This window comes from Oncorhynchus clarkii, chromosome 2 (assembly GCF_045791955.1).
Source record: "Oncorhynchus clarkii lewisi isolate Uvic-CL-2024 chromosome 2, UVic_Ocla_1.0, whole genome shotgun sequence".
Classification (NCBI taxonomy): domain Eukaryota; kingdom Metazoa; phylum Chordata; class Actinopteri; order Salmoniformes; family Salmonidae; genus Oncorhynchus; species Oncorhynchus clarkii.
The window spans coordinates 15617632-15629849 of NC_092148.1; the positions used below are offsets into that span (position 1 = coordinate 15617632).

The 12218-nt window shown below is 42.1% G+C and overlaps 1 protein-coding gene across 4 annotated transcripts in view; it reads left to right on the forward strand.

The window, feature by feature from the left end:
• LOC139422642 (rho guanine nucleotide exchange factor 1-like) overlaps positions 1-12163 on the forward strand; it is a 56760-nt gene extending 44597 nt beyond the window's left edge. For all 4 annotated transcript variants that reach the window (XM_071173822.1, XM_071173796.1, XM_071173804.1 and 1 more), the window contains 4 exons: positions 4940-5086; positions 5286-5557; positions 7556-7659; positions 7929-12163. In XM_071173822.1, coding sequence (XP_071029923.1) covers positions 4940-5086; positions 5286-5557; positions 7556-7627 — 491 coding nt within the window. In that variant the 3' untranslated portion in view covers positions 7628-7659; positions 7929-12163. The remainder of the gene's footprint in view (positions 1-4939; positions 5087-5285; positions 5558-7555; positions 7660-7928) is intronic.
• Positions 12164-12218: the final 55 nt, after the last annotated feature.

Genomic DNA, 12218 nt, shown 5'->3' on the forward strand with positions numbered 1-12218 from the left:
CTGCATTACTACCAAGACTGTTACTGTGTTACTACCAAGACTGTTACTGTGTTACTACCAAGACTGTTACTGTGTTACTACCAAGACTGTTACTGTGTTACTACCAAGACTGTTACTGTGTTACTACCAAGACTGTTACTGTGTTACTACCAAGACTGTTCCTGTGTTTTTACTGTTACTGCCAAGACTGTTACTGTGTTACTACCAATATTGTTCCTGTGTTTTTACTGTTACTGTGTTACTACCAAGACTGTTCCTGTATTTCTACTGTTACTGTGTTATTACTGTTACTGCGTTACTACCAAGCCTGTTACTGTGTTACTACCAAGCCTGTTACTGTGTTACTACCAAGCCTGTTACTGTGTTACTACCAAGCCTGTTACTGCGTTACTGCCAAGACTGTTACTGTGTTTTTACTGTTACTGCCAAGAATGTTACTGTGTTACTGCCAAGACTGTTACTGCGTTACTACCAAGACTGTTACTGTGTTACTACCAAGCCTGTTGCTGTGTTTTTACTGTTACTGCGTTACTACCAAGACTGTTACTGTGTTTTTACTGTTACTGTGTTACTGCCAATACTGTTACTGCGTTACTACCAAGCCTGTTACTGTGTTACTACCAAGACTGTTGCTGTGTTTTTACTGTTACTGCATTACTACCAAGACTGTTACTGTGTTACTACCAAGACTGTTACTGTGTTTTTACTGTTACTGCATTACTACCAAGACTGTTACTGTGTTTTTACTGTTACTGTGTTACTGCCAAGACTGTTACTGTGTTACTACCAAGACTGTTACTGTGTTACTACCAAGCCTGTTGCTGTGTTTTTACTGTTACTCTGTTACTACCAAGACTGTTACTGTGTTACTACCAATACTGTTACTGTGTTTCTACTGTTACTGCATTACTACCAAGACTGTTACTGTGTTTTTACTGTTACTGTGTTACTGCCAAGACTGTTACTCTGTTACTACCAAGACTGTTACTGTGTTACTACCAAGACTGTTACTGTGTTACTACCAAGACTGTTGCTGTGTTATTACCAAGACTGTTACTGTGTTTTTACTGTTACTGCATTACTACCAAGACTGTTACTGTGTTTTTACTGTTACTGTGTTACTGCCAAGACTGTTACTGTGTTACTACCAAGACTGTTACTGTGTTACTACCAAGACTGTTGCTGTGTTTTTACTGTTACTCTGTTACTACCAAGACTGTTACTGTGTTACTACCAATACTGTTACTGTGTTTCTACTGTTACTGCATTACTACCAAGACTGTTACTGTGTTTTTACTGTTACTGTGTTACTGCCAAGACTGTTCCTGTGTTACTACCAAGACTGTTACTGTGTTACTACCAAGACTGTTACTGTGTTACTACCAAGACTGTTGCTGTGTTATTACCAAGACTGTTGCTGTGTTTTTACTGTTACTCTGTTACTACCAAGACTGTTACTGCGTTACTACCAAGACTGTTACTGTGTGTTTACTGTTACGGTGTTACTACCAAGACTGTTACTGTGTTACTACCAATACTGTTGCTGTGTTACTACCAAGACTGTTGATGTGTTACTACCAAGACTGTTGCTGTGTTTTTACTGTTACTGCATTACTACCAAGACTGTTACTGTGTTACTACCAAGACTGTTACTGTGTTTTTACTGTTACTGCATTACTACCAAGACTGTTACTGCGTTACTACCAAGACTGTTACTGTGTTTTTACTGTTACTGTGTTACTGCCAAGACTGTTACTGTGTTACTACCAAGACTGTTACTGTGTTACTACCAAGACTGTTGCTGTGTTTCTACCAAGACTGTTGCTGTGTTTTTACTGTTACTGCATTACTACCAAGACTGTTGCTGTGTTTTTACTGTTACTGCATTACTACCAAGACTGTTACTGTGTTTTTACTGTTACTGTGTTACTGCCAAGACTGTTACTGGGTTACTACCAAGGCTGTTACTGTGTTACTACCAAGACTGTTGCTGTGTTTTTACTGTTACTGCATTACTACCAAGACTGTTACTGTGTTACTACCAAGACTGTTACTGTGATACTACCAAGACTGTTACTGCGTTACTACCAAGACTGTTACTGCGTTACTACCAAGACTGTTACTGCGTTACTACCAAGACTGTTACTGCGTTGCTACCAAGCCTGTTACTGCGTTACTGCCAAGACTGTTACTGCATTACTACCAATACTGTTACTGTGTTACTACCAATACTGTTACTGTGTTACTACCAAGCCTGTTGCTGTGTTTTTACTGTTACTGCCAATACTGTTACTGTGTTACTGCCAAGACTGTTACTGTGTTTTTACTGTTACTGCATTACTACCAAGACTGTTACTCTGTTACTACCAAGACTGTTACTGTGTTATTACCAAGACTGTTACTGTGTTACTACCAAGACTGTTACTGTGTTTTTACTGTTACTGCATTACTTCCAAGACTGTTACTGCGTTACTACCAAGACTGTTACTGTGTTTTTACAGTTTCCGTGTTACTGCCAAGACTGTTACTGCGTTACTACCAAGACTGTTACTGTGTTACTACCAAGCCTGTTGCTGTGTTTTTACTGTTACTGCGTTACTACCAAGACTGTTACTGTGTTACTACCAAGACTGTTACTGTGTTACTACCAAGACTCTTACTGTGTTTTTACTGTTACTGCATTACTACCAAGACTGTTACTGCGTTACTGCCAAGACTGTTACTGTGTTATTACCAAGACTGTTACTGTGTTACTACCAAGACTGTTACTGTGTTTTTACTGTTACTGCATTACTTCCAAGACTGTTACTGCGTTACTACCAAGACTGTTACTGTGTTTTTACTGTTTCCGTGTTACTGCCAAGACTGTTACTGCGTTACTACCAAGACTGTTACTGTGTTACTACCAAGCCTGTTGCTGTGTTTTTACTGTTACTGCGTTACTACCAAGACTGTTACTGTGTTACTACCAAGACTGTTACTGTGTTACTACCAAGACTCTTACTGTGTTTTTACTGTTACTGCATTACTACCAAGACTGTTACTGCGTTACTGCCAAGACTGTTACTGTGTTTTTACTGTGTTATTACCAAGACTGTTACTGTGTTACTACCAAGACTGTTACTGTGTTTTTACTGTTACTGCATTACTTCCAAGACTGTTACTGCGTTACTACCAAGACTGTTACTGTGTTTTTACTGTTTCCGTGTTACTGCCAAGACTGTTACTCTGTTACTACCAAGACTGTTACTGTGTTACTACCAAGACTGTTGCTGTGTTTTTACTGTTACTGCGCTACTACCAAGACTGTTACTGCGTTACTTCCAAGACTGTTACTGCGTTACTACCAAGACTGTTACTGTGTTACTACCAAGACTGTTACTGTGTTACTACCAAGACTGTTACTGTGTTACTGCCAAGACTGTTAATGCGTTACTGCCAAGCCTGTTACTGTGTTTTTACTGTTACTGCATTACTACCAAGACTGTTACTGTGTTTTTACTGTTACTGCGTTACTACCAAGCCTGTTACTGTGTTTTTACTGTTACTGTGTTATTACTGTTACTGCCAAGACTGTTCCTGTGTTTTTACTGTTACTTCCAAGACTGTTCCTGTGTTTTTACTGTTACTGCCAAGACTGTTACTATGTTTTTACTGTTACTGCCAAGACTCTTACTGTGTCTTTACTGTTACTGCCAAGACTGTTACTGTGTCTTTACTGTTACTGCCAAGACTGTTACTGTGTCTTTACTGTTACTGCCAAGACTGTTCCTGTGTCTTTATCGTTACTGCCAAGACTGTTACTGTGTCTTTACTGTTACTGCCAAGACTGTTCCTGTGTCTTTACTGTTACTGTGTTACTACCAAGACTGTTACTGTGTTTTTACTGTTACTGCATTACTGCCAAGACTGTTACTATGTGTTTACTGTTACTGCCAAGACTGTTCCTGTGTTTTTACTGTTAATGCCTTACTGCCAAGACTGTTACTGTGTTTTTACTGTTACTGCATTACTACCAAGACTGTTACTGTGTTATTACTGTTACTGTGTTACTACCGAGACTGTTGCTGTGTTTTTACTGTTACTGCGTTACTACCAAGACTGTTACTGCGTTACTTCCAAGACTGTTACTGCGTTACTTCCAAGACTGTTACTGCGTTACTTCCAAGACTGTTACTGTGTTACTGCCAAGACTGTTACTGTGTTACTGCCAAGCCTGTTACTGTGTTTTTACTGTTACTGCATTACTACCAAGACTGTTCCTGTGTTTTTACTGTTACTGCCAAGACTGTTACTGTGTTTTTACTGTTACTGCCAAGACTGTTACTGTGTCTTTTAATGTTACTGCCAAGACTGTTACTGTGTCTTTACTGTTACTGCCAAGACTGTTCCTGTGTCTTTACTGTTACTGCCAAGACTGTTCCTGTGTTTTTACTGTTACTGCCAAGACTGTTACTGTATTTTTACTGTTACTGCCAAGACTGTTCCTGTGTTTTTACTGTTACTGCATTACTGCCAAGACTGTTCCTGTGTTTTTACTGTTACTACCAAGACTGTTCCTGCGTCTTTACTGTTACTGTGTTACTACCAAGACTTTTACTGTGTTTTTACTGTTACTGCATTACTGCCAAGACTGTTCCTGTGTTTTTACTGTTACTGCCAAGACTGTTCCTGTGTTTTTACTGTTACTTCCAAGACTGTTCCTGTGTCTTTACTGTTACTGTGTTACTACCAAGACTGTTCCTGTGTTTTTACTGTTACTGCCTTACTGCCAAGACTGTTCCTGTGTTTTTACTTTTACTGCCAAGACTGTTCCTGTGTCTTTACTGTTACTGCCAAGACTGTTCCTGTGTCTTTACTGTTACTGTGTTACTACCGAGACTGTTCCTGTGTTTTTACTGTTACTGCATTACTACCAAGACTGTTCCTGTGTCTATAGAACGAGATAAGGACAGCCTGACTGATGAGATGAAGTCTGTGGACTCTCATCATTCTTTGATTGATTACCTCTCGGACAAAGGCTTCGACTTGATTGGCCACAGCAACAGTGATCAGGTGAAAGTGGCCAATAGCGCGTTAAACGAAGGTGAGTGGGTTTATTTGATTGGTCCAAGCGGTTACCATTTTCACTGATGTTCCTCTTACTGTCATGTAGTAAGTAACAAGTAGGCTATTATTAGTAAAACATTTTCAGGTGAACAAAAAACTCCATACCAGCAGTGACTAACCTTGCTCCATTGATCCCTGATCTACTGCACATCAACTCTTCCTGTCTCCTCCCACAGTCATGTACCTCAAGAGACTATTGGTTGGCAGCATCAGCCTATCAGACGACTCACAACCTGATGAGCAGAATGGAAGGGTGGGGCCAGAGAGCCATGACCAAGGACTGCAAGGGGAGGAGGGGGAGGGGGAGGGAGGAGGAGGAGGAGAGGGTGGAGGGATGAAGGTAGACGAGGAGGGAGGGATCAGCGCTCCTCTGATTCTGTCCCAGGAGAGGATGGAGGAGGTGCGCCGGAAACTGCAGAGTCTGGAGGTACAGCTGAAGAGACTGCAGGTGAGAGAACGAGGGAAGGAAGGAAGGATGGCAGAAAGAGGATTGAGTAATTGGGTTGCAAAGGATGACTGAAGCATAAAAGGAGGGAGCCAAGTTTGACAGATGGGGACAAACAGCAGCATAGAAGAGAAAGATAGAGAAAATCACTTCACCAGGGCTTGTGCTGCTCTGCTGCTATTGTCACTGAAATGGCTATGTGAAATTGGAGTTCTGGGACAATGGCCTTTGTCTGCAGCTACAGTGCCTTGCGAAAGTATTCGGCCCCCTTGAACTTTGCGACCTTTTGCCACATTTCAGGCTTCAAACATAAAGATACAAAACTGTATTTTTTTGTGAAGAATCAACAACAAGTGGGACACAATCATGAAGTGGAACAACATTTATTGGATATTTCAAACTTTTTTAACAAATCAAAAACTGAAAAATTGGGCGTGCAAAATTATTCAGCCCCTTTACTTTCAGTGCAGCAAACTCTCTCCAGAAGTTCAGTGAGGATCTCTGAATGATCCAATGTTGACCTAAATGACTAATGATGATAAATACAATCCACCTGTGTGTAATCATGTCTCTGTATAAATGCACCTGCACTGTGATAGTCTCAGAGGTCCGTTAAAAGCGCAGAGAGCATCATGAAGAACAAGGAACACACCAGGCAGGTCCGAGATACTGTTGTGAAGAAGTTTAAAGCCGGATTTGGATACAAAAAGATTTCTCAAGCTTTAAACATCCCAAGGAGCACTGTGCAAGCGATAATATTGAAATGGAAGGAGAATCAGACCACTGCAAATCTACCAAGACCTGGCCGTCCCTCTAAACTTTCAGCTCATACAAGGAGAAGACTGATCAGAGATGCAGCCAAGAGGCCCATGATCACTCTGGATGAACTGCAGAGATCTACAGCTGAGGTGGGAGACTCTGTCCATAGTCGTATATTGCACAAATCTGGCCTTTATGGAAGAGTGGCAAGAAGAAAGCCATTTCTTAAAGATATCCATAAAAAGTGTTGTTTAAAGTTTGCCACAAGCCACCTGGGAGACACACCAAACATGTGGAAGAAGGTGCTCTGGTCAGATGAAACCAAAATTGAACTTTTTGGCAACAATGCAAAACGTTATGTTTGGCGTAAAAGCAACACAGCTCATCACCCTGAACACACCATCCCCACTGTCAAACATGGTGGTGGCAGCATCATGGTTTGGGCCTGCTTTTCTTCAGCAGGGACAGGGAAGATGGTTAAAATTGATGGGAAGATGGATGGAGCCAAATACAGGACCATTCTGGAAGAAAACCTGATGGAGTCTGCAAAAGACCTGAGACTGGGACGGAGATTTGTCTTCAAACAAGACAATGATCCAAAACATAAAGCAAAATCTACAATGGAATGGTTCAAAAATAAACATATCCAGGTGTTAGAATGGCCAAGTCAAAGTCCAGACCTGAATCCAATCGAGAATCTGTGGAAAGAACTGAAAACTGCTGTTCACAAATGCTCTCCATCCAACCTCACTGAGCTGTTTTGCAAGGAGGAATGGGAAGAAATGTCAGTCTCTCGATGTGCAAAACTTATAGAGACATACCCTAAGCGACTTACAGCTGTAATCGCAGCAAAAGGTGGCGCTATTGTCTTAAGGGGGCTGAATAATTTTGCACGCCCAATTTTTCAGTTTTTGATTTGTTAAAAAAGTTTGAAATATCCAATAAATGTCGTTCCACTTCATGATTGTGTCCCACTTGTTGTTGATTCTTCACAAAAAAATACGGTTTTATATCTTTATGTTTGAAGCCTGAAATGTGGCAAAAGGTCGCAAAGTTCAAGGGGGTCGAATACTTTCGCAAGGCACTGTAGCTGTGTGATGTCACAAAAGCACCCACAAAAGGGAAAGAAGATTATGAAAGGAAGGGATGGCGGAAACGGTGGGGGTGAAGTGTGTGTTTGTGTGTGTGTGTGTGTGTGTGTGTGTGTGATTCAGCATTTAACTGCTGATCTTGCTCCATCAGAGTGTTGAGGAGGAGCACCACCGGCTGCAGCAGGCCCTGTCTAAGTTCTCCCTGGAGGGGGGCAACTTCTAGTGAGACACACAGCGCCACTTTCAGGACACCAGGTAAACCTTCATATTCAACCCTTTATACTGATGTCTTGTGGGAGGAGTTTTCCTTTACCACTGATATAGGGTCAGATCTTTTATTATCCCTCTAGTTAAGATAAGGGTTGGGGTTAGAGTAATCTGATTTTAGGTCTGTGGTTACCAACTTCTACCTCAGGCTCTGCAATGCCATGGGTATTAATACTAGAATTGTGTCAAGGATATGTTGTCTTCTCTAATCTCACCAAATCTTTTCTTTAACCTTGTCATCTCTTGGTCTTCCTCAGATCACTGTAAGTGCTGGATTGGAGTGCTCGAGTTGCTTTTGGAGGATTGATGAATGCGTCCTGGAATTTCCTATTTACTAAACACTCTGTGCTCCACTGCCATGCCTGAGCCCTTGTTAAAGATTTCCAAGGGGTCGCAGCCAACTGTGAGGCCCTTGCAAGGCAGAGGAGCACGGCTTTACGCAAAGTAGTTGAGTAATGCAATGTGGGAGGTGTGTTTGTGCGTGTTTGTGAACATGCTCGTATGTGCAAGTGCGTGAGCGTGTGAGAGATGGGTGTTTTGCAAACAGGTGCCAAAGATTGGAGCAGTAGTTTGCTGTGAGAGATGCTGCCTGGGCTTATTGATTGTGAGCTTCTGCAACACACACACACAACAGATACTTCCCCCAGTGCATGTTCAATAAATATATCTATCATTGCCAACTGTAGGGGTTTGGACTGTATAATAAACCCCCATGTATGCATGTAGAGAGAGATACTAGTATCAGCCCTATAGAGGGCGATGTAGAGCTGTAGAACCAGACAGGAACATGCTCAGGGTTGTGAAATTCTGGCAACTTTTTTCTGGTAACCAAAATTCACAGGTTTTCCCCAAATCCTGGTTGGAAGATTCCTGGATTCAGGAGGGAATAAGGAGGAATTCTGGGAGTCGTTCAACCGGAGATTTCTGAAAAACCTGGGATTTTTGGGACATTTTACTGAACATTTAGAAGGCCCCTATATCCAGTACATGCCCAAGTACAGCAGAGATGCACCTTTAAGTTAGTATAATCCAATTCAAGTGACCAACCACACTGAATTCCCAACATTGAATTTGCTAATATGTATTACTATTATTATTATTATAATATATGCCATTTAGCAGACGCTTTTATCCAAAGCGACTTAGTCATGCATGCATACATTTTTACATTTTATCCCAATTGTTGAGAAGATCTGCGTGTGTGTGTTTGTGTGTTAGTGTTGTAGAAGCAAAATGGCCTTCTGGAGTTACTGTAATAGAGTCCTATTAGATCTGTAATTATGGCCCAAACATTCATCCAGTAGTATTTGAATTGATCATGTTGTTAGGGATATAGATGGTGTGTGTACCGCTTTTTACTTCAGCCGCCTCTCCTTTGGACCCTGCTACTGTGCTGGGCCGGGCGATAGAGGGATGGACAAAAATACAGAGATGGAAGGAGAGGAGGACCATTTTTATGACTGAAGTAGGATATAGATTATAGATGGAGGGATACAGCAAGGAAGAGAGGAGTAAGGGAGGAGAGGAGGCAGAAGGGTTATTCCTTGGAAGACCAACTTGATTAGCAGCGTATTAGATGGTGATGGAGGTAGATGTAGAGAGAAGACTTGAAGTTCAGTGTTCAATGTGCTGTGGAATCGGTAATAGGGACCTCCCGAGTGTGCTAGCTGTGCTACTGTGCTTGCTGTGCTACTAGAGATTCTGGGTTCGAGTCCAGGCTCTGTCACAGCCGGCCGTGACCGGGAGACCCATGGGGTGGCGCGCAATTGGCCCAGCGTCGTCCGGGTTATGGGAGGGTTTGGCCGGCAGGGATGCTCTTGTCCCATCGCGCACCAGCGACTCCTGTGGCGGGCCGGGCGCAGTGCACCCTGACACGGTTGCCAGGTGTACGGTATTTCCTCCGACACATTGGTGCGGCTGGCTTCCGGGTTAAGTGGAAATTGTGTCAAGAAGCAGTGCGGCTTGGTTGGGTTGTGTTTCGGAGGACGCACGGCTCTCGACCTTCGGCCTCTCCCAAATCCGTACGGGTGTTGCAACAATGACACAAGACTGTAACTACCAATTGGATACCACGAAATTGGGGAGAAAAAGGGAGTAAAAAAAATCTGTAATAAAATTAAGAATTGGTTATAAACACAGTCAGTCAGACCCATACACACACTGATACTCACATTGCGTGGGAGCCCAGTGCAGTAACAATGGTCACACAGGAGCACGGTCATCACGCGTGGACTTCCTGACTATAGGGCTAGTAGCTTCTCTGTAAAGAAAGGAGGGAGACAGAGGGAGACACAGTATTATATGCTGTATGATACATTTAATGGTGGCAATACCATTTTTGTGCGTATTTTTCTTCAGGAGTTGATTGTAATTATTGTTATTATTTTGATGATTTAGAGTAGTGGCATTGAACTGTGGACTGGGAAACGGGACCAAAGAGACACCCATGTACCTGTAGATCCTCATATGAGCTGTTTATACTGTCCCACTGCTTATTACTATAGGAGAAAGTCACTTCATGCTGATTGGAGAGGGATGCCTACAGTAAGCAGCCGTGGCTCTCTGCTTCTCCTGCATCCAAACTCCAGCGTCACATGTAGAGAAAACAACACAGTGGGTAGAAACGTAGAGGAGAGATAATGATATCTAAGCGTGTATGAAGACTGTATCGTGATACATCCATCCATGCTGCTGCCCCAGACTAATGAACAAGATTTAACTGGACACTTCACAATCACACTGCCGTTCAAATCCTCTCTTCATTGCTACCATGTGTGAGCAGGGCTGCACTGTGTTGTTATAGACATGACTCACCTAGCGTCACTTTGATATTGACTGGACCACGTTTAGGGACAGCATGGGGTGGCGGTACAGTACAGTAAGATACAGAAGGATACTGAGATGAGACCCATCATTACTGATTTAAGCTACTGTTTCTATAGACCACTTCTGGAATGAAAAGAAGCGGGTCTGGGGAGTTCGGATGCAGAAATTGCAGGCGCGACTTGTCGTCACTCTCACCAGTGTTCGGTATGACAGTTATCTTTCACGATCACTTTTGAATTATGCATTCTCGTTGTGGCCATAGCAACCATTCCCTTACACCCTCCCCCAAATATGTAATTATGCAAATGTTATTGATAGTTACTCTAAGAAGCAGAGGGCGTAGTTACAAGTTGTGTTGAAACTTCATTGCCTTTTTTTCTTTCACCCCCCACCCCTTTATTTTCTCGTGTTCCCCTCCATCACCAAGTCCACAATAATAGTCTCCATCTCTCCTTCATCCTGTCTTCCTTCTAGAAGTCGTAGAAATGTAGTCCTTACTACTCTCATCACATTTTCTTATCTCACAATTTCACTGTACGTTGCGGTGTATTTTATTTAATTTGCTTAAACGGGTCGGGAGGTTTTGTTTTTGTTGGTGATGTTTTGTTGAGAGGAACTTTTGTAATGATGTACTATGCAATTGGCAACAATGGGAGAAAGAGGAAGAGACTTGGATAGCTTTTGTTTGCCATATGTGAGACAACTCACTTGTATTATACAATACTAGATGGCAACAAGATGAGGTTAAAGAGATTATCTCTAACTTGGGCTTTTTCACCATTGAAGCACAGTAATGAGCAGGTTAAATCCTGTTATACCAGCTTAGGTTAATACCTCCACCGCCACTGTAGTCTCAAGACTACTTGGCAAACGTGTGCTTACAATCCTCTCTCTCTTTCTCTCTCTTTCTTCCCTTTGCTTCCCCTCATGTATCCTATTTACAAATGCATAGTGGTCTAGTTTTATATGTATAAAATGTATTTATAGAGAAGGGTGCCATGTTCTGATGATCAAGCTTGTTTTTCCCCCCAAATGGCTCTCTAGTAAACAAACACGTTTGGTTGGGGAGATGTTTGGCTGTTAAGGTAGAACCATGAAATTAACATAGAAAGAGTTGGGTGACCAACATCAAGTCTCCAGTTTCAAGTTTTAATGTCACAAGTACAGTGAAATGCCTTTCTTGCAATCTCTAAAGCAACATGCATTCTAGGTCTGGCCAGGAGGTTTTCCTAGTCAGGTCACATGGTCCGGAAACCCCCCTGGCCTTACTTCTAGGTAATCCAAGGTTTCAGATAGGTGGTTTGTGGCGGATTGACTGTAGGGTGGCTGTGTAAGTCCTGCAGTGTCCCCTGTAACTATGCTATCTCAGGGGTATGTATGTTACAAAGTGTATTGTGTGTGTTCACCTCAGCGACCACAAGGTTTGACCAGCGCCATGTTTGCACCAGCTAGCCAGCGCTTTGTATAGAACAGGGTCTGGTCTGTCGCACATGCATCCGCCACATGTATATCTATAAACAAATGAATATGCAAGATCTATACTGTGTATTTTGGCTTTGATTTCATTGTGTAAGAGTTTTTAATTGTATACTTCAAAAGAAATGAGGTACGTTTTTTTTTTTTTGTAATTTTCTGTTTTTTAATAAATGGGGAAGAAAAACCAAAATGTTTGGGGTCTTTTACTGTTTTGAGTTCTAGAACACTGCAATCACTCAAGCATA